The 25347-nt window shown below is 41.9% G+C and overlaps 1 protein-coding gene across 4 annotated transcripts; it reads left to right on the forward strand.

Annotated features, from left to right (window-relative positions):
- The first annotated feature begins 8 nt into the window (after positions 1-8).
- On the forward strand, positions 9-23725 carry ampd2b (adenosine monophosphate deaminase 2b). Of its 4 annotated transcripts, XM_030733128.1 has the most exons (19): positions 6429-6553; positions 6692-6827; positions 12326-12450; positions 12534-12664; positions 12768-12836; positions 12942-13044; positions 13170-13359; positions 14223-14364; positions 14508-14597; positions 14755-14884; positions 14997-15191; positions 15289-15420; positions 15538-15701; positions 16366-16492; positions 16585-16748; positions 17068-17188; positions 17874-18047; positions 20657-20767; positions 20881-23725. In XM_030733128.1, the coding sequence occupies exons 3-19, from the start codon at positions 12421-12423 to the stop codon at positions 21094-21096; spliced, it is 2289 nt and encodes a 762-aa protein (XP_030588988.1). In that variant the 5' UTR covers positions 6429-6553; positions 6692-6827; positions 12326-12420; the 3' UTR covers positions 21097-23725. The 4 variants fall into 4 exon arrangements, with proteins under 4 accessions (XP_030588986.1, XP_030588989.1, XP_030588988.1 ...); XM_030733126.1 differs by lacking the exons at positions 6429-6553; positions 6692-6827 and adding an exon at positions 9-117; XM_030733129.1 differs by lacking the exon at positions 6692-6827 and having other exon boundaries at positions 6424-6553.
- The last annotated feature ends 1622 nt before the right edge of the window (positions 23726-25347 follow it).

Consider the following 25347-nt stretch of genomic DNA (forward strand, 5'->3'; position numbering starts at 1 on the left):
CACAAGACATGTCCTCCAACCTGCCCTCTGGGAACTCAGCCGGGGGCACAGGGGCCAAAAACAAGCCCTTGTCCCCCTTTAGGAAGCGGGGAAGCCTGCAATACACAGCCAGCACAGGTGAGTTGTGGGAGACTGGGGTTGCAAAGGAAGGACGCTTTGAGCATCCTGATCCTGTAACAGAAGGAGGGATCTCATATGATCTGAACCCAAGGAGGTTTAGCCCTGGAATGTGCATCTTTAGGGGAAATTAGATTTTTAAAATTTTATAATGTGTTATTTTTTTTTGAAGATTAGAAAACACTCATGAAAGAGTCTTTGATAATTACTTTTTTCTGTGTTAGTAGTTGGGGAAATGCAAACCTGTTGATTAGGGAGGTGCAGCAGAGGATGCTTTGGATGCTCTGCGCGGGATTTTGACGTTCATATCCTGCAGTTTAATGTCAGCATTCTGGCTTCTAGTTTTCCCTTTCATCCCTTATTTTCCAGCTTAGTTTCAGAAATGACACAACATGCATCAGCTGGACTGTCCAAAGTAGATTTACAGTATGACCAGCTACTGCTGTATGGAGCAAATCTGATGTTGCATAACTTGTTGTTGTCAGGTGAAAAACGTGTGTTTTGTCTGTTGTGTTTTAAGAATGACAGGCTGTTTGACTTTGGATTATTTCATATTTTCAAAACATATTGCAAGCAGTGAAAAAAATGCAACCCACAACCCAAAAATATATTTAGGTCTTATACAGCATGCATAATAAGGAATAGGTTGCTTAGAAAAATGCAACAATAATGTTTTTTGCTCAGCCCGATGGTAGTATGTACCCTACAGAGAACATGTAGGTTGGTACCTCAGGACTTGATCCCTCACTGAATGAGAGGATTAGCCTCCCCTCTGATGTATGCACATGCTGGTCAGGCTTTCACTGAAGCTACAAAGAGCATGTGATGACCAAAAGATGAAATAGCAGCCATTTCTGTTCATTACTCCTCTCTGAAATGCAAAACGTGTTCATTCAGTTTATAGTAATGTCATGCAAATGGTGATATTCGGAAACAGCAGCACACAACCCTTACATCATATGAGTTGTTTAAAAGGAAAGTCATTTAGAACCATATTCAGTCTTTGATGGTTGCCTGTTTTTCACTGGGAAAGAAAAATATGCAAATTTTATGAAATATTTTCCCTCCACCGGTGGTTCTCGAGTCAAAGAAATGAATTGAGTGATAGTTAACTGTATGGAATCTGAGAAGTAACTGCTGTAATCAATTTAAAAGACTGGAATTACATAATGCATGCACAACATATTTAAAAAAAAAAAAATACTGCGTCTTTAAAAAGGGTCCTTCACATAGGTCATGTCACCACTGGGGATAGACAGCGGCATGCCATGACATTAGGAAGAGGTAGTTACAGGATTGATTTTTAACCCTGACAATAAAAGCAACAGCAAGGAGGTCTGAGGGATTCATCAGCCCCCCTCCAATCACAATGCTCCCTGTAATTATCCTCATTTACAGCGCCAAAATTGCTCTCTCGTTGGGAGAAATCATTGAAGACAGGCAGCATTGGCAGAGACAGGAAGTGCACACTGTCTCTGCCAATGCAGATTCAGTTCTGAAGCCTCCAGGGTTTGATTTAGAAAGTCTCTGCAGAGGCACATTGAGATAACATCACAGTTTATGTTGTTAAAGCATCTAGGGAACCTTTTGTGTAAGCAAAGATGACATTTGAGTGAGTCGGTTTGTTTGTTTTTTCAAAAGGATGTTCTTCTTCTTCACGCCACTCCAGCACACTATAGTCTGTGTAAATAGTTTAACATGGTGTAAAAAAAAAACAGGTTGCAGATTAATGGGTGTGTGGCTGTATTAGATGCTCTATTTGAATAATTACTAAGATTTTTAATCATGCTGCAGCTGCTTATAAGAGATCATAAATTAAAGACTGTGAGTCTGTTCACTACTCTGCTGAATGGCTGTTTAAACTCATGTTCCCCATGCTGGAGGAGCTTTTAGCTTATTAAATCCAGCAGAGTGAAAAAAAAAAGAAAAAAACAGAACTAAATGAATCTCTCACAGCTTAAATTTCTTCAAGGGTTGTAGACCCTCTTATACACATAATACACTGTGCTGTGTCCATCAGGCAGAAAGGCTGTGGTGTAACATATGCTGTGCAGTAAAAGTCTGCAATAATGTGCAGGGTTCGTGGAGTGAACCTCAGCAGAGAGAGAAGCTGTGAAAGAATCAGTGCCGATATTAGACTGACACCCACTCACCAGTTTGGCTAGTCCACACTGTGTGCTGTATTCCACTTGTTGAACCACTTAAAACAGTGCAAATGACATGTAGCAGTGGATATTTCTGCGCAGATTTGCCATAACTGATTAGTTATCTTTATTTCAAATACAACAGCTGTCAGATGCGTGTAGTGAAGGGTCAGGGTTAGAACTGATGTTCTACTGCTTTGGAAAAGCAGAACAACGTAAACAACATAAAACATTCAAGACCAAATACAATTCAAAGTATTACCAAATTCAAACTGGTTGTTCACACAGTCATGGACCTTTGAACACATTGCATTTCACTCACATCTTGTTCACACCTCTTTTGGATGTGTCACGCCTTGTCATCATTGCATGCCCACATATGTCAGAGTCTGTGTCATTAACAAATTCAGTAATGACCCAAGACCTAATCTGTAGCTGTAATTGCTCAAACCTTAATGATTGATGGAGGCACCCACCCCAGCACACCTTCAGCTGGCCTTCAGTTAGTCACTCCTCATGTGCGTCCCTAGTCTGTGCTGCAATTTAGTTGCTTGTATCTCTGCAATTCACACGAACCAGCTCTTCTGGGCTGATAAAGGTCTCATGAACTTGTGCCTTATGGGTGGGACCATCGTTTCATAAGATATTTGCTCATGCTTAATAGTGTGGTACTACATGAGATATACTGCAGTTATCTGATGGCAACTGTTGATTGCAGCTATATTGATCTGCGGAGAGCTGCTTTGTTTGAAAGGTACAGTGCCTGCTGCTACACATATATACTTAGATATATCAAACATAATATCTAGTGGCTAAAATAAAATTATTATAATATAATTATAATATTCCAGTGGCTTAACCTAATACAAATACCAATTTTGGTGTGTTGTAAGTATTCCCTGCTGCAGTGATTAGTCAGTACTGTAAGTAGACTAATCACTTTTTTTTTCTGTGCTAAAGTAAAAGCTTTAATATGGAAAGCAAGAATATTTCCTGGATTCTGAAATAATCCAGGTTAGATGAATAACTTTGGCTTTGAACTGTTTGGATTGCTTTAAAAAATATCGAGGGGATTTTCATGCCAAATGTGTAAAAATAACCCATAAAATTTATCATCTGATCAACTGATGACTTAATGAAATATTTTTTCAAACAACACATAATCTTCCTATGAAAATATGAGGCATTGCTTGATCAACAGATAATAGCTACAACCTGTCCCATTTCATCTAGATTCATCAGTAATAAATAAAAAATTAAATAATATAAACCATCAGGGAGGCACTCACCCACATGATTTTCCCCTCATACTGATCCTCACTGCTAGTTACATTGGAATAATGCTTTTCAGGGCTTTGACTGATCTGTGTGTGACTCTGTGTTCAGCCATCAGAGGGAGCCTGGTCTGAAGAAATCATGGTTTCTGAGGCCTGAACAGTTTGATTAGAGCTCTTGAAAGCAATTTGGAATTTGAATACCTTGGAGAGAGAGAGAGAGAGAGAGAGAGAGAGAGAGAGAGAGACAGAGAGAGAGAGAGAGAGAGAGAGAGAGAGAGAGAGAGAGACAGAGAGAGAGAGAGAGAGAGAGAGAGAGAGAGAGAGAGAGACAGAGAGAGAGAGAGAGAGAGAGAGAGAGAGAAAGAAAGAAAGCAAGAAAAGAAAGAAGAAAAAGAAGAAGAAAGAAAGAAAGAAAGAAAGAAAGAAAGAAAGAAAGAAAGAAAGAAAGAAAGATTTTTTTCAGTGCTCCACTTTGAGACTGGAGTTTGAGAAGAGGATACTTTTTTGCAGAATATGATATCATGATGGTCGGGGTGCTTTTAAATCAGTCATTTGTTGTTTTTCTGTACAGTTGCAAAGATGCACTGTATGTAAAGTCATATCAGCAACAGCATCACATGAAGAAATTCTGACTGGATGTTTGTGATATTAAAATCATCTTTCATCATATTATTTAATGGAAGAGCCTGTCAGGGTCCTGTGTTTATGTTACTGTGAATAATTGCCATCAAAAGACTAAAACAGTGAACTCTTCTAAGAACAATCGCCTGTGCAGCCGCATCCCACTCGAGCTTCTTCATGTCTCACAGAACACAATTGTTGTCCAAAAATCATTAATGCTGAGCCACACTGTTACACTTGGTGTCATATTTCTTAGGAACTGTGGTCTACTTTTCACTCATTTTTCTGCTGCTGTAAATACTCAAATGTTAAATCCACAATTTAAGCAAATATGAAGTTTACAATGAATATATTACTTTAGTTTGCACTCGAACACTGGACCACTGGCCTTTCCCTTAATGGACAACTTGCATTTACAGTTGTGGTCAAAAGTTGACATCGACTCATTGTGGACATGGACGTCATGGTCATTTTGGAGTTTTAAATGATTTCTTTGAACTGTTTTGTTTCCAGGGTGGAATGATTGTATAGCATTTTTTAATTCTTTAGCAAGGATTAGGTGCACAAGTTTGAATTACTTTTTGGATTTTCTCTAATCCACTCAGAGCCAAAATTATACACATAGTTTTAGAAATGTACATACACCACCACTAATGGTTATATGTCACTTCGCACTTCGACCAATAAATAAGCTTCTGCTGCCTGGATATGTGATCACTCTTTTTGGCAACATTGGCAGAACAGGTTTATTTGTTGCTTTGGGGTGAAGTTGAAGAATTTGGAGGTAGTCCTCCTCCTCCTTTATCCCATCCACTTTGTGCAATGTACCCGTACCACTGGCAGCAAAACTGCCCCACAGCATGATGCTGCCACCAAGCTTGACAGTTGGTTCAGTTTTCTTAGGTTTGAGGTATAGGTATAGTTTTGATCCTGTGTGGATTAGACAAAATCCAAAATAAATACAAACTTGTGCAACCAGTTCTGTTTTTTTTAAGTCATTAAAGTTGTACGCTGTGCAGTCATTCCACCAGTCCTGACATTCATGCCCATGATGAGTGTATGTAAACTTCAGAACATAGCTGTACTTACCAAATGAATATCAGTTGGTATAGACAGATATTATGTCATTTGGTCCTTTAGATTTTAAATTTGTTCCAAGTCAGAATATTGTCTGCTGTATCATTTGTAATAAAATAAAGCATAAATACTAACCCAACAGTCTAAGACAGGGATTGAAAAGGCAAGAATTTTTTACTCAGCTCTGAGTTAAGAGAAACTGAGCTGAACTATATTGAGCAAGAGAAGATAAGATACTTGGTGCAAGTACTCACTATGCAGAGTGATACTGACTGAACATACAGCCACATAAGCATTAAGTAAGTTTATCAGGCTTATGAGACTTTATGTAAATCTCATTTTAGTGGCCTTGTTTGTGGACAGCTCTGATAAATGTCACATTGTCTCAGTTTGCCAAGAAGTGGAATTCATGGAGAATATTCAGACAAGAAACAGAAGTGTGGTGCAATAAAATCTTTCTGTAATTATTAACTGGGACATTCAGCACCTTCACCGTGTTTTCACCAGATTTTTACTGTGGGATCCGTTCTGTTACTTCTGTTATCCAGTGCAAATTTACATTCATTACAAAAGTATAGCAAATAAAAAGATACAGCTGATTCAGTGGAGGGTTTCATAAATGTTTATTTTTCTGAAATCCGGCTGTGGAAATGCAGGTCATTGTGTTACTGAAGAATAATTTCAAATAGCATATGCATAGTTCTGTGTTTGGGAAGACATGTTCCAGAAATTACTGCTGCAGCAAACATAATGGGGACGACATGCTGGCCCTTTAATTTCATTCATGTGAGGCGAGAAGGAGGTAGGTCGCATCTATCGGACAGGCATCTCTCTCACACTGTTACTATTCAGCGGCAAAAACAGAGACGATGACGTCTCAAGCCTTATTGCTGCGACAGCACCACCTTACTCACACACACATAGAGGACACAAACATCCTGAACACATGGTCCCCTCAGCAAAACACTGCACAGACTATAAAGTAGACAGGAGGAGGGGGAGGGGGGGAAGTGCCTGCTACAGAAATGAATAGCAGGAGAGTTCACATCCTCTGGTAATGTGTGTCGTCTCCCCCTGCCTCCTTACCCTCCTGTGGTACATTCCAGATAGATGTCAGAGGCATTCAAATGAGAAGGATCAGCTCCAGAGGCAGCTAGTGCAACGACAGCTGGCCTGAACCAGGAGGCAGACAGAGCAGAGGTGGGGGGGGGGTCACATACTGGGATGTGAGGGGGAGTTCATGGATCTGCTGGACCAGCTTTTTGTATGTATGACAGTGACAGACTGAGGAAACAGAGGGAATGACTGTTTGACTCTGTGAGTGTATTGATGTGCAAACATACGTGTGTTTTTTTTTTTGCCAGTTTTGACATTTGACTGTTTGAAGTATTTCTTTCTTGTTTCTCTCCATCCCTCTGTCCCTGCCATTATATTTAACCCATCTTGAAAGGACAGCAGATGCCATCCTGGGCCATTTGCTGTTTGGCATGCTCCATCTCCCTGCCAGGACAGTCTCTCTCTCCCTCTCTCTGTCTCTCTTTCCTCCCTCGGCCCTGCTAGCTGCTGGTTAACGCAGGCTGTGAGGAGACAGGTACGCTCCACTACCCTCATCCCTTGCAAAAAGCACAAATAACCCTCTCACCCTCCTCCTTTTTTCTCTCTCTCTTTCCCAATCACTGCCACTCTCCTCAGCCTGTCCCTTGATGGATTTGTGCAACAGCCCTGAGCAGTGCTGTCTTTGTGTGCTGAGAAGAATGTGTGTCGATTGATTGTCCCACAAACTGCTTTTCTCGTGTCTTTTGAGAGTGCTGCAAAGGTGCAACTGTGCAAAGAAAAGCAGCCCAGATCGATAAATTGAGCTACGCCTCCAACTGCAAGAGCCGGCAGATATGTTTGTTTGTTTTTTTCAAGTCTAGTGGGCATTGAGCCTTTTATAGTTTCAGTATTGCTTGCTTTATGGTTCAAGTGAGAAGTCCGACAACAGTAAATGAAATACAGAACATGGAGTTTGTGCAGCTGAAGAGAACAAACCATCTCTGGGCGTAAAAGAACTTTCATTTTGGAGAGCTGACTGATGCACAGTTGGAAAACATCCTTTAGGAGGGTTGTTAGATTCTGCTGCATTATCTCTGCTTTGCAAATGTCTATATTTGGACTGGAGACTGCCCATATGAGTGGTGAGTGGCCAAATTCAGTTCTTTAGTTATAGTGAAGTGGGAATCTGCAGCCATTCTGACAAACAACTGTAATAGTGGTACTACCCAAATTTACTCTCCTGCTGTATTAATTATACTTGTCGATCACCGGCAATCCTGCTTTCTCAGCAGTGCTGACACATATGCGCTGTGAGAACATACGGCTTTCACTGGGAGAGGTTTGCTACAGAGGCTGTGAGTCACTGGCATTTGCTTGTGAGCTGAAAGATGCACAGTCAGTGGAAGCAGGTAGACAGTGTTTGGTGAAGCATGGCCTGTGTGGTTGTAGAAGCAAAGAGCGGGAATGTGGGGGATAAATAGAGGCAGTACAGAAATATAATCATCCTCTGTTTGGTCAGGGAATATGAACTCTCCCTGGAAAGTTATGTTTCTTAACAAAGATGAGAAAAAAAATCCGATCTCCATACATGAAATTCCCTGAACTCTTGCCCCACTCTGATGTGAAGGCTTAAGTTGACTTATTGTTGCATCTTTGGTGACTTTTAACACTGTGCTGGAGCTGGGACTCTCCGTGCTCTGTATTACTACTGAAATATTCATGTGGTGGAAGTCTCTCTGCAAGCTGATACTATCTGACCTTGTTTTGAGGCTCAGCAGAAATATAGAGCGACGAGCTGTGAGTATGTGAGTATGTGAGTTGCGTTGTCTTATGTTCAACATGTTTTTGTTCTAAGACATCTGGTAGAGCCTGGAGACAGTTTAAAATCTGTTTTACTAGATCTATCAGGTCCTCTGAGAACAATAAAAACTTCAGCCTGCCAGATTATGTAGCATAGAAGCAAGTGAATTATGGCTGACTTTAATTTTTGAGCGTTTTGCCCTTCTGTTGGGGGATGAGTTGTTATGTAACCATAGATGCTACTGATCCAAATATAGCAGCCATTAGGGGATTAGCTTGGAGTCTGGTAGGCTTGGCTAGGCTCTGCTTTATTGTGGCCCAGCATGCTTGTCTTTGCCACTGGTCAACTCCTGCCCTCCACAACAGTGTCCACTGTAATCATAATGATTTTGATGTGCCCCAAAGGGACAGCATGGAGCTACCTTAGCCAGCCGTTGCATTGGACATACTTGCCCTTTCTTAATAGCAGAGGAGCATCTATGTGTGGCTTGAATTTCTCAGCTGAGTTTGAAGCATCACAGCATGTGTTATTTTTTATTGACTCAGCCTTGCCTTTGGACAGAGGAAGCTTACTTTTTATCAACATCAGTATAATTTCTCATTTATATAAATTATCTATTATAAGAGTCCAGCCAAATTTACTGTGACACAAACATTATTTTTCATTTCATGACCAGAGCTGCGACTCACAGTTATTTGCATTAGAAGTTAGTCTGCAGTAAAAATTGTGAAAATAGTGGGAAATAGTATAATATGGTAATTACAGTTTCCTAATTCCACTTGAAGTCTCCACATGTCTTGACTTGTCTGTAAAATATTAGCTTTCCAATATTAGAGTATAATTATTAATACATTTAATAAATATAACATGTATAAAACAGAAGAAAGCTGTGAATTCTACTAAGTAAGGTGCAGTTTGCCAAGTTTAGTTTTTTTTTATTTTTACAAAACTCCAGAAATTCTAAAATTTTTACGAAAGTCCAGTTTACAGACTTCCTCGACACTTTATTAAGTACAACTTGCTGGTACCAGATTGGTCCCCTTTTTCCTTCAAAACTGTGTTGATTTTTCATGACTTAGATTCAACAACGCGCTCGAATCATTCCTCACAGGTTTCTTTTTTTTTTTTTTTGCCCACAGCAGCTTTTACGGGCAGTGGAGAGAGACAGGAATTGGGGGAAAGATACAGGGGAAGACATGCGGGCAAATTGGCGATGGGCCGGGACTCGAACCTGCGCCACCCACACCACAAGGCGTGATACGTATGGGGTTGCCTGCTTCACCACTAAGCCACCCAGGCGCCCCTCACAGGCTTTCATCTATGTTGACATGTTAGTGTCACACAGTTGCTCCAGATTTGTCAGCTGCACATCCATGATGCAAATATCCTGTTCCACCACATCCTGAAGGTGCTCTATTGGATTGAAATCTGGTGGCTGTGGAGACCATTTGATTACAGTGAACTCATTGTCATGTTTGAGATGATCTGATCTTTGTCACATGGCATGTCATCCTGTTGGAAGCAGAAATCAGAAGACTGGTACACTGTGGTCATAAAGGGATGGAAATGGCCACCAACAATACTCAAGTAGGCTGTGGTGTAGAAATGATGCTCAGCTGGTGCCCAAAGTGTGCTAATTAACACCATCACCACCAGTCTGATACAAGAGAGGATGCTTACATATTGTTAATGACAAATTCTGACTCTACCATCTGAATATTGCAGCAGAAATCAAGACTCATCAGACCAGGCAACAATTTTCCAGTGTTCTGTTGTCCAGGTTTAGTGAGCCTAAGTGAACTGTAACCTCAGTTTCCCATTCTTAGCTGATAGAAATACTACCCAGTGTAGCCCATCTGCTTCAAGGTTCAGTGTGTTGTGCATGGTTTTAATGAGTGATTATTTGAGCTACTGTTGCCTTCAGCTCAAAGCAGTCTGGCCATTCTCCTCTTACCTTATTTTTTGCCCAGAGAACTGCCGCTCAGTGTTTTCCCTTTTTCAGACCATCCTCTTTAAATGTACAGATGGTTGTGTTGGAAAATCCCAGCAGACCTGCAGTTTCTGAAATAGTCAGACCAGCTCAGACACCAACAACCATGCCACATTAAAAAGTCAACCTTCTTCCTCATTCTGATACTCAGTTTGAACTTCACCAGGTTGTCTTGACCATGTCTACATGCCAGAATCCACCGAGTTGCCGTCATTGGCCGATGATTGGCCGATTAGATATTTGCCACAAAGTGGCTGATGAGTGTATAGTCATGCATAGTAGTTCAAACCAAACAAAGTAATCATAAATATGGAAAACACAACTTCACAATATTCACTTGAAAATAATTAAATCCTTTTGCCATATTTGTTGTTGTTACTGTGATAAAAGTGTAAGCTGGACAGAACCCTCTGAGTGTGTTAGTAAGCAGAAAACTGATATTTTCCTGTATTGATGCAATGATTGGGTGCATTTTTTTTTCAGTCATATCTGACTGCTTTCAAATTTCACATTTTTGAAACACTTTTAAATGAGAGACAAATTTTCAGCGACATGATTCTGTGCAAATGACTTCTTTTTGTTCATTATTCAAAAAGAGGCGGTCACAGATTCATTTCATGTTTGATTTAAACTTTAAAATTAGCTTCATTATTCAGCTAGTAAACGGTGAAACATGAGCATATTCAAATAATTCAGAAAAAGTTTAGAAAAAGCCAGAGATGCTGTGCATGTTTCGACTTTACTGCCTTGCAGTCCGTGCGAGCAGGAGTGGGATGTACTGATTGGACAGTGTTAAGCAGAATGATATACTGGTGGTGAATTTGTGGTCCAGCCAATTATTTCAGCACTCTGTTTTATCTTTATAGAAGCCATTCTGCCTGCTTCACAAGTTTTTTTTTTTTTTTTTAACATTTTAATGAAGCTTTTTGTCGAGTGCTAATTGGCCCAGTTAATTGGCCTCTCTGGTCTCCTTTGCTTTCTCCATGGAGCAGACGTGCTCAGACATGCTGTGTTAAATAAGTCGAACTTCAGTACAGACTTTAAGTATCATGCAGTGTATCCTCTTTGACCTTCTTGTGTGTATGGTCTATAAATTGTGATGGACAACAGTCTCCATGACAGTCTAGCATACACAGGATGAAATATTTAGCAGGATGATGAATATTTCAGTGGCAGGTGCATCGTTTCAAGGGGAAGATTAATATCTGTCTAAATATACACCCGGGTGTGTGTGTGTGTGTGTGTGTGTGTGTGTGTGTGTGTGTGTGTGTGTGTGTGTGTGTGTGTGTGTGTGTGTGTGCGTGTGTGCGCACAACAGTGAAGGCATTATCTCTGTTTTCTTTTGTGCTATAAAAAACAGTTTCCACTCATACCCCTCTTGTCCAAAGTCTCTGAATGTCAAGAACCGGCCTCCTTTATTTTCCCCTCTTCAGCTTCCCATGACAACTGGCTTTGTATAAAACTCTAGTCTTGCGATGGCAACAATGGCTTGCATTAGCCAGTGTATGTGCTGATGGACTCTCCACCTGAATGGCTCATTGTGTCTGAAGGCACAAACAGCCACCGAGTTCAGACCTCCACTGCTGTGTGAAGAGGAACAGCAAGCTTCTGCAGATTGTTTTGGTTACTTTGAAAAAGTTACACATTGCAGGAATGCAATCCAGAAATAAAACTGATCTTATGTTTGTAACTTTGTACCATGTGATGTTCACAGTAAACTACACTGAGTCAACACATTCATTGAGTGAGTTTAGAAGTTTTAGCAGTGGACCTCCCCTGACTGGTGACTGAGATGCTCTGTTTTCAGTTTCTAATAGTGCATTACCTCATACCCAAAAGCTTATTAAAGGAACATGAAAGCCACTGAAATAATCATAAGTTGATAACTCTGTGGACATATTTAATGAGTTTAGAAAAACATAAACAATCTTCTTAGTCCATGACAATAAATCTTTAAACGAAATTGAACCAAATTACTATTATCAAACATGCTTGGCTGTGAAAAATGACAAATTATTTCTTATAGGCTAATTATAGCGGTGCAGCAGCACAGGCAGAGACATGATATTAAGATAAACAGCAAACATTAGCCGCCACGAGCTCCTCTTCACACATATATGTCTCAGAAACTTTGATTTGTTGAATAAACAATGTGTACTTTCTTCTCTTCATAATTGGAACATTAAGTCTCAAAATAAGGATTGTGAGAAGAGAGCACAGAAGAGAAATTGCTCAGTGCTTGCTTTCTTCTATTTATTTCCAGTTGAGCTCCGTGGTACCCGCCACCTCCTCACTTCCCAGCATTCCCTGCCTGGGATCCCTGTGGCCTTGAAACAATCCATTGACCTACGTACTTCCATGGATGGGAAATACAAGGAGATTGCCGAAGTCAGTGTTCAGCCACTGTGCTTAATAACCTATAAATTCAAATTTGTGGCGTGGCTTTCATTACTGTACGCCTCTATTTGAAGGAGCTGTTCTCACGCAGCCTGGCAGAGAGTGAGATGCGGAGCGCCCCCTATGAGTTTCCAGAGGACAGCCCCATTGAACAGCTGGAGGAGAAACGGCATCGCCTTGAACGACAGATCAGCCAGGATATCAAGTAAGTGTGAGAGGGAAAAGAGGTTGGAGCACGTATGGAGGAACATGTGACTTTGCGCTCAGATTTTGCACTGATGGTCCCAAACTGTACTTTGTGCCTTTAGGTTTGAACCAGACATCCTCCTGCGAGCCAAACAGGAGTTCATGAAGACTGACAGTGCCACAGATCTTGAGTCAGTCAATAGTGATCACATTATCGCAATGGCAACATTAACCAGTCAGTGCTCATTTTAATCTGCCAGAATGGTGAGTTCATATATTTATTGATCTGTCATTAGATACATGAAGGAGCAGAGCCAAATTCCTGACCTGCAGGAGAGAGAACCAGTCCCAGAGAGGGAGTATCAGCGAGTCACTATTTCTGGAGAGGAGAAATGTGGGGTAAGTCAGAGTGGTCACTGCAGGAAGAGTATTATTCAGGAGAACCACAGACTATGTATGTTTTTTGTTGTTTTTTTTTTTTCACAGGCATTTGTTTTGGGTTTTTTTTTTTGTCCTTTATCAAGGTTCCATTTACAGATCTGCTGGATGCTGCCAAATGTGTGGTGAAGGCTCTGTTCATTAGGGAAAAGTACATGGGTCTATCGCTGCAGAGCTTCTGCAGAACCACTGCTCGTTACCTGCAGGAGCTGAGTGAGAGACCCCTGGACTTAGATATCTACGAGGAGGAGATCCCAGAAACCACAGACACTGCAGGTATAAATGTCCTCACCAACACAATTACTCTAGTATCATTGTATACTGCACTCTAAATCAGTTAAAACAATATTTATGTAGCATACCCCACAGGAGCCCTGTGGGAGTATGGGGTTCTGGGTCTGTTGTTACAGGCCATCAGGTCCTTTTATAACCAGACTGGGAGCCGTGTCTGTGTCCTTGGCACAAAGTCAGGCACGTTTTCAGTGCGTGTGGGACTCTGCCAGGTTTTCCCCTTGTCGCTGATCCCGTAGCTGGTGTGAGGAGGGTGTCTACTTTGGGAACCTGAGACTAGCATTCTGCTTTTTGTTGCTGATGTGGTTCTGTCGGCTTCATCGAAGCATGACCTTCAGCATGTACCAGATTTTGGTTTGCAGCTGAGTGAGAGTCAGCACCTCCCAGTCTGAGGCACTGGTTCTCTGGCAGAAAATGGTACAGACCTCTGGGTTGGGGGAGAGGCTGCCCCAAGAAGGTAGTTCAAATATCCCGAGAGTTTATTCACGAGTGCAACGTGAGATAGATTAGCAGACTCATGCAATGTCAGCTGTAATGCAGGTGTTGTGCTCCCTTCTTTCACAGTGGAAAAATATCAACCAAGAGAATAATAAATACTAATGGTTATTTGCACCTCTGTTCCCAAGTACTCTATTCAAGCTACTCTTACTCAGAGATAATTGGTGATCTGTGCAATCATCTCACATTAAAACATAACCAGGGACACCCACAGATATCACGATCCATCTGTTGCACACCCGAGAACAGGCTGTCACAGCATGTAGGCAGTTAAAGTCAGACCATAGCTGCGCATGCTTGCCCACCTTAATCGAAGTCATGACACGCTGCGGCATTCTGTCTCCTCTTAGATGCCACCGTGCACCCACCTGTTTCTGAAACGCACCCCTACGAAAACCTGGACCCCGCCAGCATGTCCCCTGATATGGGTTACGGCTGTAAGATGGTTGATGGTGTCATGCATGTGTACACAACGAGAAACATTATGGACAAGTGAGATATTTGTCATGAATCACCTACTTTATGCACACATGCTTCATCCTCACTGTGATAGGATTTGTGTCTGTTTTTAGACCGAGTTCACACATTTTTGGTGGCAGCAAAGAGAGTTTTTTTAGATGTTTTATCACCTACAGGACCACAGAGCTGGACCTGCCGTATCCAGACCTGCAGGAGTACATCGCTGATATGAACGTCATGATGGCCCTCATTATCAACGGGCCAGTGTAGGTTTCCCCATTTTTAAATAAATCATTCATTTAACCTTATAGTCTGAAGTGTTTTGTAAAATCAGTTTAAATTCTCCAAAAAAGAAAAAAAAAGTGAAGTTTATTTTCAGACAGAAAGCGCCCACTATTTGTCTTTTGTTTGCCTTTGAAACAGAAAGTCCTTCTGCTATAGACGTCTGCAGTATCTCAGCTCCAAATTCCAGATGCACATCCTGCTCAATGAGATGAAAGAGCTGGCAGCACAGAAGAAAGTCCCACACAGAGACTTTTATAATATCCGTAAGGTGAACTTGAGAGCTTTTTCTGTTCCACTCAATCATGGTTATTTTCTTAAATCCAGCAGCGGATTACGGGATCCCAGAGTTTATTTCCCTATTTGTTTGAACTGTTCTACAGGTCGACACGCACATTCATGCTTCCTCTTGCATGAACCAGAAGCACCTTCTACGTTTTATCAAAAGAGCCATGAAGAAGTATCCCAAAGACATTGTACACATGGAAAGAGGCAAGGGTCAGACGCTCATGGAGGTGTTTGAGAGCATGAACCTTACAGCCTTTGACCTAAGTGTTGACACACTGGACATGCATGCAGTGAGTACTGACTGTAAGGAGACTTAAAAAAAAAAGCTCTTCAGAGGTGCTGCCTGGTCAGAGATTGTGACTCAGTATTTCACCTTTTTTGTTGCAGGATCGTAACACTTTCCATCGATTTGACAAATTCAATGCCAAATACAATCCGATTGGTGAGTCCATCCTGAGAGAGATCTTCATCAAAACGGACAACTACATTGAGGGGAAATACTTTGGTCATATTATTAAGGTGCTCACTGAATGCACAAACATTGCTTGTATCGTACACAGTGTAGTTGCTTCTGGGCTCTGCCGAATGACTCTTTGAGCTTTGGCGCCCTCTGGTGGAATTTCTGTGTCTGTGCAGGAGGTGATGGCCGACTTGGAGGAGAGCAAATACCAGAACGTGGAGCTCAGGCTGTCAATCTACGGCCGCTCCAGAAACGAGTGGGACAAACTGGCCAAATGGGCAGTCAAACATCAGGTCTACTCCGACAATGTGCGCTGGCTTGTCCAAATGCCACGACTCTTGTGAGTTTGAAGAGAGGAGGTTATCAAACTAAGTCACCACTTTGTACATATTCTTCATTAAAAAAATATTATACATTTTACTGCAGAAGTATTGTGGATGCAAAATCGTGCCTAGATTAGTGCCTAGAATAGTATTTTTAGCTGCTAAAGTAGCATTTAGTTATACACAACAGAAAGCGGACATTTCTACAGCTGAAATCTCTAAAACTGTGCAGCTCACTCTGAAACAATCTAGAAAGATAAATAGCACTACAGGCCAGAGGCCGTATGCAAAAATATGTTAATTTGATTTTGTGGTGTCCCTTTAAAAATGCAAGCATTATGAATAATAGGAAGAAGTTATTCTTCATAATAAATACTGTGTAGCTTTATAATGAGTAAAGATATTTAAATCATCCATCTATATTTAGGTTTAGTTTGTTTCTGTCGCACTTTATTCCTCATGGGCACCGCTGCTTTAATTATGATTTCATGCATGTTATAACTTCTTTTTCTTAACTTATATTGAAAATTATGTGACTTTCATTCAAATCAATGATGTAAGACCATCAATGTACTGAATAATCATTGTGTAAATATCTGTTGCATACATGAGTACAATATATAGACTTGATATACATCTCCCCACGGGCTTTCTTGATTTATTTTTCTTCTTTCTTCAAAGTGACGTTTACCACACAAAGAAACAACTGTGCAACTTCCAAGAAATGCTGGAGAATATCTTCATGCCTCTGTTTGAGGTTACGGTCGACCCCAGCAGCCACCCAGAGCTGCACCTTTTCCTTCAGCACGTACGACATCTAAGTTTTTCATATTCATATTTCCTGCAGTCACTTTTTGGGTCGGGGGCGTTTCATTGATGTGCCCTTCATTCCTCACACAGGTTGTGGGGTTCGACAGTGTGGATGATGAATCAAAACCAGAGCAACATATCTTCAACCTGGACAGTCCGCTGCCAGTCAACTGGACAGAGGAGGACAACCCACCCTATTCCTATTACCTCTACTATATGTATGCAAACATGACTGTGCTGAATCACCTGCGCAGGTACGTAAACCACACTTTAGCTGAACTGACTGCCAGAGATTTTTGATCCCCGGTTGTACATTTTTGGTGTTTCCAGCATTAGTAAAACAAATAAATCAGTCCTTTATGTGTAAATTATAATGCAAAAACCTTCATAACAAATGCAGTTTCTGCATTATGACAGTGTTTACAGTTATAGACCAGAAAGTACACTCTGAGGTTTGTCATCTTCTTTGTACATGAGTCACTGTGAAACAGCAGTGAGTGTTCATTTATCCAGAGTATACTTTGCTGAGCCCAAACACTCACCTCCCACTATTATGTGTCTTTATTGTTCCAGGCAGCAGGGGTTCCACACTCTTGTACTACGCCCTCACTGTGGCGAGGCGGGGCCGATCCATCACCTGGTATCTGGTTTCATGCTGTCAGAGAATATCTCCCATGGGCTGCTGCTCAGGAAGGTGTGACCTCAATATCACAACAGCTGCTTACTTCACTACTTCACTACTTACTTCTTGCTCTGGCGAAGAAACTCAAGAACAATTTCTTCGCCAGAGCAATCACCACCCTGAACTCACACACTCACCCACTGTAACTGTGCAACACCCACATCTCTGTGCAATATTATATTATTCATACTGAACAATATCTAACATTCCTATATTGTGTAATATCCAGTATTCATTCACTAGTGCAATATTAATCATCTTCATTATTATATGTATACACTTATTTACTTTTCTTACAATGTACAGATGCACCAATGGATGTATATATTTTTATACATTCTATTTTTTGTATATTTTATACATTGTTTATTTTCTGTATATTTCTTGATTATACTAGATTATAATATTTTTATTTTTATTTTAGAGAGTTTGATTTTCTGTTGCATTGCACTGAACAGGAGTGGCCCTCCAATCTCATTGTACATCCTGTATAATGACAATAAAGGCATTCTATTCTATTCTATACAAGAGACTTTATCTTTCCAGGACCTTATTTAGATTAGCGTTATTAGATCATTTTATGTATTATGTTTCTTTGTTTTTTTACAAGATCTTGAAAAACTAGACCTGCTGTATTACTGTGTTTCTCATGCATTGATTGCTACAGACTCATCGTGGTACCATGTTTTCTCTTAAGGCTCCTGTGCTGCAGTATCTGTACTATTTGGCCCAGGTAGGCATCGCCATGTCTCCTCTCAGCAATAACAGCCTGTTCCTCAGCTATCATCGTAACCCTCTGCCAGAGTACCTGTCCAGAGGCCTCATGGTGTCTCTGTCTACAGATGACCCTCTGCAGTTTCACTTTACCAAGGTCAGTCAAACATTTAATAACCTTTTACATTCACTGTAAAACCGTTTGGTGGTTTTAAGCTTCTCCTCCGTGAATCGCCATCTTATCGTGGTGGAGGGGTTTGTGTGTCCCAGTGATCCCAGGAGCTATGTTGCCCAGGGGCTTGTCCCCCTGGTAGGGTTTCCCATGGCAAACTGGGTGAGGGTCCAGAAGACCCCTATGTCTGCAACAACGAGGGAACAATTTACCCTGCCTGGGATAGGGTTACTGGGGCCCCACCCTGGAGCCAGGCCTGGGGAGGGAGCTTGAGGGAGAGCATCTGGTGGCCATGGTGCCCGGCGGGCGCAGCCCGAAGAGGTTACATGGGCCCGCCCTCCTGTAGGCCCACCACCTGCAGGAGGCATTGTAGGGGTCGTGTGCACTGTGTGTCGGGCGGTGGCCAAGGGCAGAGGCCCTGGCGGACCGATCCCCGGCTATCGAGACTGGCTATTGGGACATGGAATGTCACCTCTCTGGTGGGGAAGGAGCCTGAGCTAGTGCGTGAGGTTGAGAGATACCAACTAGATATAGTTGGGCTCACTTCAACGCATGGCCTGAACTCTGGAACCAGTTTCCAGGAGAGGGACTCTACACTGTTCCAGTCTGGAGTTGCCCTCGGTGAGAGGTGGCGAGCTGCGGTGGGTATTCTTGTATCCCCCTGGCTTGCTGAATGCACGTTGGAGTTTTCACCAGTGAATGAGAGGGTTATTTCCCTGCGCCTTCAGGCCGGGGAATGGGTCCTGACTGTTGTTTGCGCTTATGCGCCGAATGACAATTTAGAGTACCCACCCTTTTTGGAGTCGCTGGGCGGGTTGCTGGAGAGTGCTCCACCGGGTGACTCCATAGTCTTGCTGGGAGACTTCAACGCTCACGTGGGCAAAGACAGTGAGACCTGGAAGGGTGTGATTGGGAGGAACGGCCTGCCCGATCTGAACCTGAATGGTGTTTTGTTATTGGACTTCTGTGCAAACCACAGTTTGTCCATAACAAACACCATGTTTGAACATAAGGATGTCCATAAGTGCACATGGCACCAGGACACCCTAGGTTGCAGGTCAATGCTTGATTTTGTAATCATATCACCAGATCTGTGGCCGTATGTTCTGGACACTCGGGTGAAGAGAGGAGCTGAGCTGTCAACTGATCACCAACTGGTGGTGAGTTGGATCAGGTGGCAGGGGAAGATGCTGGACAGACCTAGCGCACCTAAATGTATTGTGAGGGTGTGCTGGGAACACCTGGCAGAAGCCCCAGTCCGGGAGATCTTCAACTCACACCTCCGGCAGAACTTTGACAGCATTCCGAGGGAGGCTGAGGACATTGAGTCCGAATGGACCATGTTCCGCACCTCCATTGTTGAGGCTGCTGCTCAGAGCTGTGGCTGCAAGGCGTTGGTACCTCTCATGGTGGTAACCCCCAAACCAGATGGTGGTCACCAGAGGGGAAGGGAGCCATCAAGCTGAAGAAGGAGTCCTATCGGGCCTGGTTAGCCTGTGGGATTCCAGAGGCAGCTGACAGGTATCGACTGGCCAAGTGGAACGCAGCTTGTAGCTGTAGTGGAAGCAGAGTCAGGGGACAAGGGGGATGACTTGCTGATCACCGGGGGTGAGGTCACTGAGGTGGTTAAACAACTCCTTGGTGGCACGGCCCCTGGGGTGGATGAGATTCGCCCTGAGTTCCTGAAGGCTCTGGATGTTGTAGGGCTGTCTTGGTTGACACGCGTATGCAACATCGCGTGGAGATCTGGGGCAGTGCTATTGGATTGGCAAACCGGCGTGGTGGTCCCCATCTTTAAGAAAGGGAGACCGGAGGGTGTGCTCCAACTTTCGGGGGAATCACACTTCTCAGCCTCCCCGGTAAAGTCTATGCCAGGGTGCTGGAAAGGAGGGTCCGCCCGTTAGTCGAGCCTCAGATCCAGGAGGAACAATGCGGTTTTTGTCCTGGTCGTGGAAAGCTGGACCAGCTCTTTATCCTCTCAAGGATATTCGAGTGTGCATGGGAGTTTGCCCAACCAGTCTACATGTGCTTTGTGGACTTGGAGATGGCATTTGACCGTGTCCCTCGGGGTATCCTGTGGGAGGTCCTGCGAGAGTATGGGGTGTCTGGCCCGTTGTTGTGGGCCATTCAGTCTCTGTACAACCGCAGTGAGAGCTTGGTCCGTATAGCCGGTAATATGGCGGATTTGTTTCCTGTGGGTGTTGGACTCCGTCAGGGCTGCCCTTAGTTGAGGTGGCTTGGGCATCTGATTAGGATGCCTCCTGGGAGAGGTGTTCTGGGCATGTCCCACTGGGAGGAGAGTACACCCAAGACACGTTGGGGAGATTATATCTCTCGACTGGCCTGGGAATGCCTTGGGTTGGAGGAGGTTGCTGGGGAGAGGAAAACCTGGACTTCTCTGCTTAGGCTCCTGCCCCCGCCACCCGGCCCTGGGTAAGTGGAAGAGGATGCATGGATGGATGGATGGATGGATTTAAGATTTTTAAGGCGACTCTAAAAGTGAAATGCTTAACATTTAACCAGAACTATAGTATGAAAATGCTTCCATAGGCACTGGATTTTTTTAATTGTGAGTTGGATTTTTTTTTGCATAGGAGCCCTTGATGGAAGAGTACAGCATTGCTGCTCAAGTATGGAAACTGAGCTCCTGTGACATGTGTGAGCTTGCTAGAAACAGTGTATTGATGAGTGGATTTTCTCACAAGGTATCAATACTTTTACTGCACATTAGAAATTCTGTGGTTTTATAGTTATAGTAGCCTTGCCTCTTCTGTGTATTGTTCTGTTTAATAGGAACCTTTTTCTTCTTTTTAATCAGGCGAAGAGTTACTGGCTGGGCCCAAACTACATTAAGGAGGGGCAAGAGGGCAACGACATCAGGCGAACCAACGTTCCTGACATTCGCGTGGCGTACCGATATGAGACCATGTGTGAGGAGCTGAATTTAATCACACAGGCCATTCACACAGATGAGTTGGAGACCATCAGAGAGGAGGAAAGCCTTTGTATGGGAGCTGTGCAGGCAGAGAAATAATTGTGCTGCACAACACAAACAAAATTCTCACAACATTCCCCATTTTCAAATCAGGACATTGCATAGATTTGCATATAATCATATCACATCATGTAAAAAGAGAAATGAGAGCTGCTTGTGGCCAATATGAGAGAGAAGTTACAGTCTGTGTACCCGAGGTGTTTGCTTTTTTAGTTTTTTTGAGTTCCTCTTTCTTTATTTTATCACAGTAATTATGATATCATAATGTCTCTAGTTCTTTATTTGGATTTTTTTTAATGGTTTGTGACCATATTGTATCGTATCATATTTACATATATGCACAATGTGATTTCTTTTTGTATCAGATTTGAGTAATATTCACATTTAAATTTTAATCTATTAATAATTCAAGTACACAGGATCCAGCATCAGCTGATTTAAGAAAGAAGACAATCCAGAACAACTGTGCAAAAAGACGAGCTTCTAACTGCATGCAGGTCTAGAGCTGCCACAAAGGACTCTGGTGTCTGGGACTTTTTGAGTCTTTTCTTGGAACATTAGCAAACCATGGTCAACAGGTTTGAGCATTTATAATCAGCTTACTGTTACCAAAGTGGCTTAATCTAATATCAAGAGGAGAGCACACAAAGATTTTCAATGGCCCATTCAGTTTGTTTAATTAGAAATTAAGGTGGGGTGTTCAAGGCAGGGGTTATAATGGATGATGGGAAATGTACATAAGAGTGTTGCGTAAGCATGCCAAGCAAAGTAAACTAAAGTTGCAGAGACTTGAAAGACTTCCCAGAGCAAGAGAGAGAGTACAGTGAGCAAGCAGGTTTTTATAATCTGAAATAACTTAAACCTGTAAGGTGCATCCACTTATCTGACATCAAATAAACAAACAAACAAAAAAAATCAAAGCAGGTTACAGCACTTTTAAAGTACTTCAGTCTTTACAACTGGTATTATTTTCCTTCCAAGTTGTAAAAGTCTATCTTTGGATAAAGACAAGCTCTTGAAAAATCAAGTGATTTGACAGTGACTTGGTTAAAACTGGTAAACTGATTAGAATTTGGTGGTGAAACATGAAAGAAGTGCTATTCTTATGAAATGATGACACCAGAGTTTGGTGCTCACCCCTGTACAACTTTTTACCTTTTATGCTAATTCCAAGAAAAACAGAGCCAACGTTGGTTAGTTATTTTTCGACGTTCTAGAGGCCTGAATGCTACTTCAGACACATATTTCTCTCTGCACACATTCACATTATAAGTAAAAACAAATTATGCAGCCATAAAGTGTAGCTTGTGTAACAGCTTGGGCCGCAACAGTCATATCCTTTTTAGGAACAGGTGACTGGTTTTGACTAAATGGTGTTACTTGTGTTTCCAATCACACTAAATTGCACATTGTTGCATTATTTGAGAATTTTTTTTATTATAGTTGTGCAACCTGGTTAAATAATTCTAGTTTCTGACTTTCTGAACAACTCCACACACTTATTAATGGACTGATGAATAGCTGTTTGTACCCAGCCTTACAGTTTCATACATATATTCTAAGACTAAGAAGCAGCACTTAAACAGTTTCATGTACGTGCACCTAAAACTATGTGGAGAGTCTTCGCTGCTCTGGAGAGAAGCAATACTGTGTTGGTCTGAATAAGAGTGCAGAATATTGTCTGTTATGGGACTAGAAAATCAGATGTTTTGATATTACTTTTGACTGAAGTGTTCATCAGCAAATTATTTGTAGTTGCTAGTCTAGCCAGTGTTTTTGATGTGTTTAAAGTGAGTCTTTTAGAGTTTTGTTAAAGGTTTTTGGTAAAGCGAGTGCCACCTGCTCCTTCAACCTTTTTATTTGCATGAAGAAAATAAACTTGCGTGGAGCCGGGACAAACTAAAACGCTAACACACCCAGTCCGGAATTAACAACCATCTAAATAAAAATAGCATTTATTGTTTAATATGATACATTTTTGGTGCTGTGGAGAAAGATGTATAAAGCGGGACAATCTGTGGTTCTGAACTTTTAGTTAAGGCCCTGATTTACCCAATCATGAGTTTTGTTGCAAAACTGGTTCGATAACCAATCAAACAGCCTTTTAAGAACATCTGCAGTCGAAATGAGACCGTGGTTGAATTGTTGTGAGTATATAGTCGGTATTATCCACAGGACCTCATCCAGTGCAACTAGCTGAATATCTCTGTTTTCAGTATTCTTCAGATATTCTTGCTGGGGTTTTTTTTGTTGTTTTTTAGCTCAATGCAGTGAGGGCACGTCAGTATTACTGTTTGTTTGCAGTGATGCTACTCATTTGCATTATACTCCTAGTTTGTGACATTGTTACTGGCAGTCTAAACTTAACTATGGTACCATCTGTCCTTTTACATGACGATACAGTATTTCTGAGTAACAGTACAGTGAGTGATGCATGCTGATCCACTCCTTCAGTGTTCAGTCCTTGCATAAATTCAACTGGTGCCAAATCAATAAATAATCTTTTTTTTAATACAATTTCTTTTTTGAGTCCTCTTGTCATCAATAGGCTGCTAGTTGCTATTTCAAAAGCACCGCATGTCCTCCCAGAGAAATGTATGTGCTGTTTGTAAAAACTTCTGTAATGCTGTTTGTGTCTGTAAAAAAAATAAATCTTATTCACCTTGGAGTGATTTCCTCTTTTCACCTTGCAGAGCAAATACATTTAGAAAAACTGAAGTCTCCCAAAGTACCAAGCATTCAGTGGAGTGAAAAAAATAAAATATGCATTACTGAGTAAGAACAAGGCATGAGAACTGCTTGTGTCAGCAGCGGATGATCATTGGAGCTCTGTGGAAGTATGACTGAGTGAGTGAAAAATGTGAAACAAAGAGTGCTTTGTGGTGCGTGTCCAACTCATCTCCCTTCCGATGTGGGTCAAAGTGAGCAGCAAGTTCAGCTCAAAATTCAGACTAATTATAAACCTTCATCTGTTCAAAATTAATGAACTAAGAAATGCGTAAGACCTTAGAGTATTACTATATCTTGTGTTAGGACATCTGCTGTGTAGAAATGCACACAGTTTGAAGATTTACAAACATTTTCTGTGACTGCATGTTAGTGAAACCCGTGTGTGTGTGTGTGTGTTACACCTGCTGAGATCTGCATTGAGATCTGGTGTGAAATTCTTCATTTATTTAATAATTTCATTTAGTATTTTTTTGTAACAGCCAACTGTGATACAGGAATACAGAAATCCATGAGCTGTGTGTGTGTCATGTGCCCGCTAGGCCTGACTCTCCTCCGGCCAAGTTAGAAAGCCTTGTGACCAGACCACACACACACGTACCTTCGTCATCACACAGTGCACGTCCACACACGTACTCAAAACACACAGACAGGAGATTACAATCCACAATAAACATATAATAGAAAAAGAGGTGTTTAGGTGAAATTCATAGTAGAAACATAGTTACTGGACCATAACTCGGTGAAAATGAACTTTATATAAAGAAAGCTACTTTCAGATGTTCCCCTGTGTTTTAAGGGGTCACCACAGCAGGTAGCTCAGTTTGTTTGATTTGGCAGATTTTTACACCACATGTCCTTCCTGGCACAATATCAAAGGGATTTGTGTCTCTTCCTGGGATTGAACTGGGGATTTTTCACTTGTTAGGTGGTGTAGACCACTACACTTAAAGAGTGTAGAGTCACTTAAATTACTTTTTTTTTTAAATATTGATGCTCAGTTTGAACTTCAGCAGGTCGTTTTGACCATGTCTATATGCCTAAATGTTCCTGCCATGTGATTGACTGATGTGCACACGTTTTCTGCACATAAAACATTTTTCAAGTGAAGTCTTATTCACTGGATACAACTACAGCAGCAGCACAGTAGCCTAAGCATTTTCTAAATATAAGTGTGTCACTCTCTCTTTCCGTTTCGCTCGCTCTCGTGACGGCGCACCTGCAAATAATTGATTGCGAGGTGGCGTCTTTACCAGGTTAAAGGCACTCAGGCTGTGAGCTTTCTCATTCTTCTCCGTTGCCCTCCCTGGCGTAAAGTGTGCGTGCGAATGGCAGTAATTCAGTCAAGCTTTCTGAATCAGCTGTGTGGTCACGACAGGTAGATTTCCGAGTTGGTCGCTACAGTGTACGTTTGTTTACAGCACGGCAGATTAGCTACTTTTATGAGGAGCAACAACTAGCAGGTCAGCTGTGTGACCGCTACCAGTTACTTCGGTGAGTGATGGTAATGGCGTTATGCCTTCCTCAAATTCTTACTGGCTGAATTAACTTACCTTGTTTTTA

This window comes from Archocentrus centrarchus, chromosome 7 (assembly GCF_007364275.1).
Source record: "Archocentrus centrarchus isolate MPI-CPG fArcCen1 chromosome 7, fArcCen1, whole genome shotgun sequence".
Classification (NCBI taxonomy): domain Eukaryota; kingdom Metazoa; phylum Chordata; class Actinopteri; order Cichliformes; family Cichlidae; genus Archocentrus; species Archocentrus centrarchus.

What these genes read in the sequence shown, in the direction of transcription:
- ampd2b (XM_030733126.1), top strand. Translation starts at nt 9, where the DNA reads ATGTCCTCCAACCTGCCCTCTGGGAACTCAGCCGGGGGCACAGGGGCC. An exon ending in ACGAGAAACATTATGGACAA is followed by an intron (nt 14,365 to 14,507) that starts GTGAGATATTTG and finishes TATCACCTACAG; the next exon opens with GACCACAGAGCTGGACCTGC. An exon ending in TGAGTGGATTTTCTCACAAG is followed by an intron (nt 20,768 to 20,880) that starts GTATCAATACTT and finishes CTTTTTAATCAG; the next exon opens with GCGAAGAGTTACTGGCTGGG.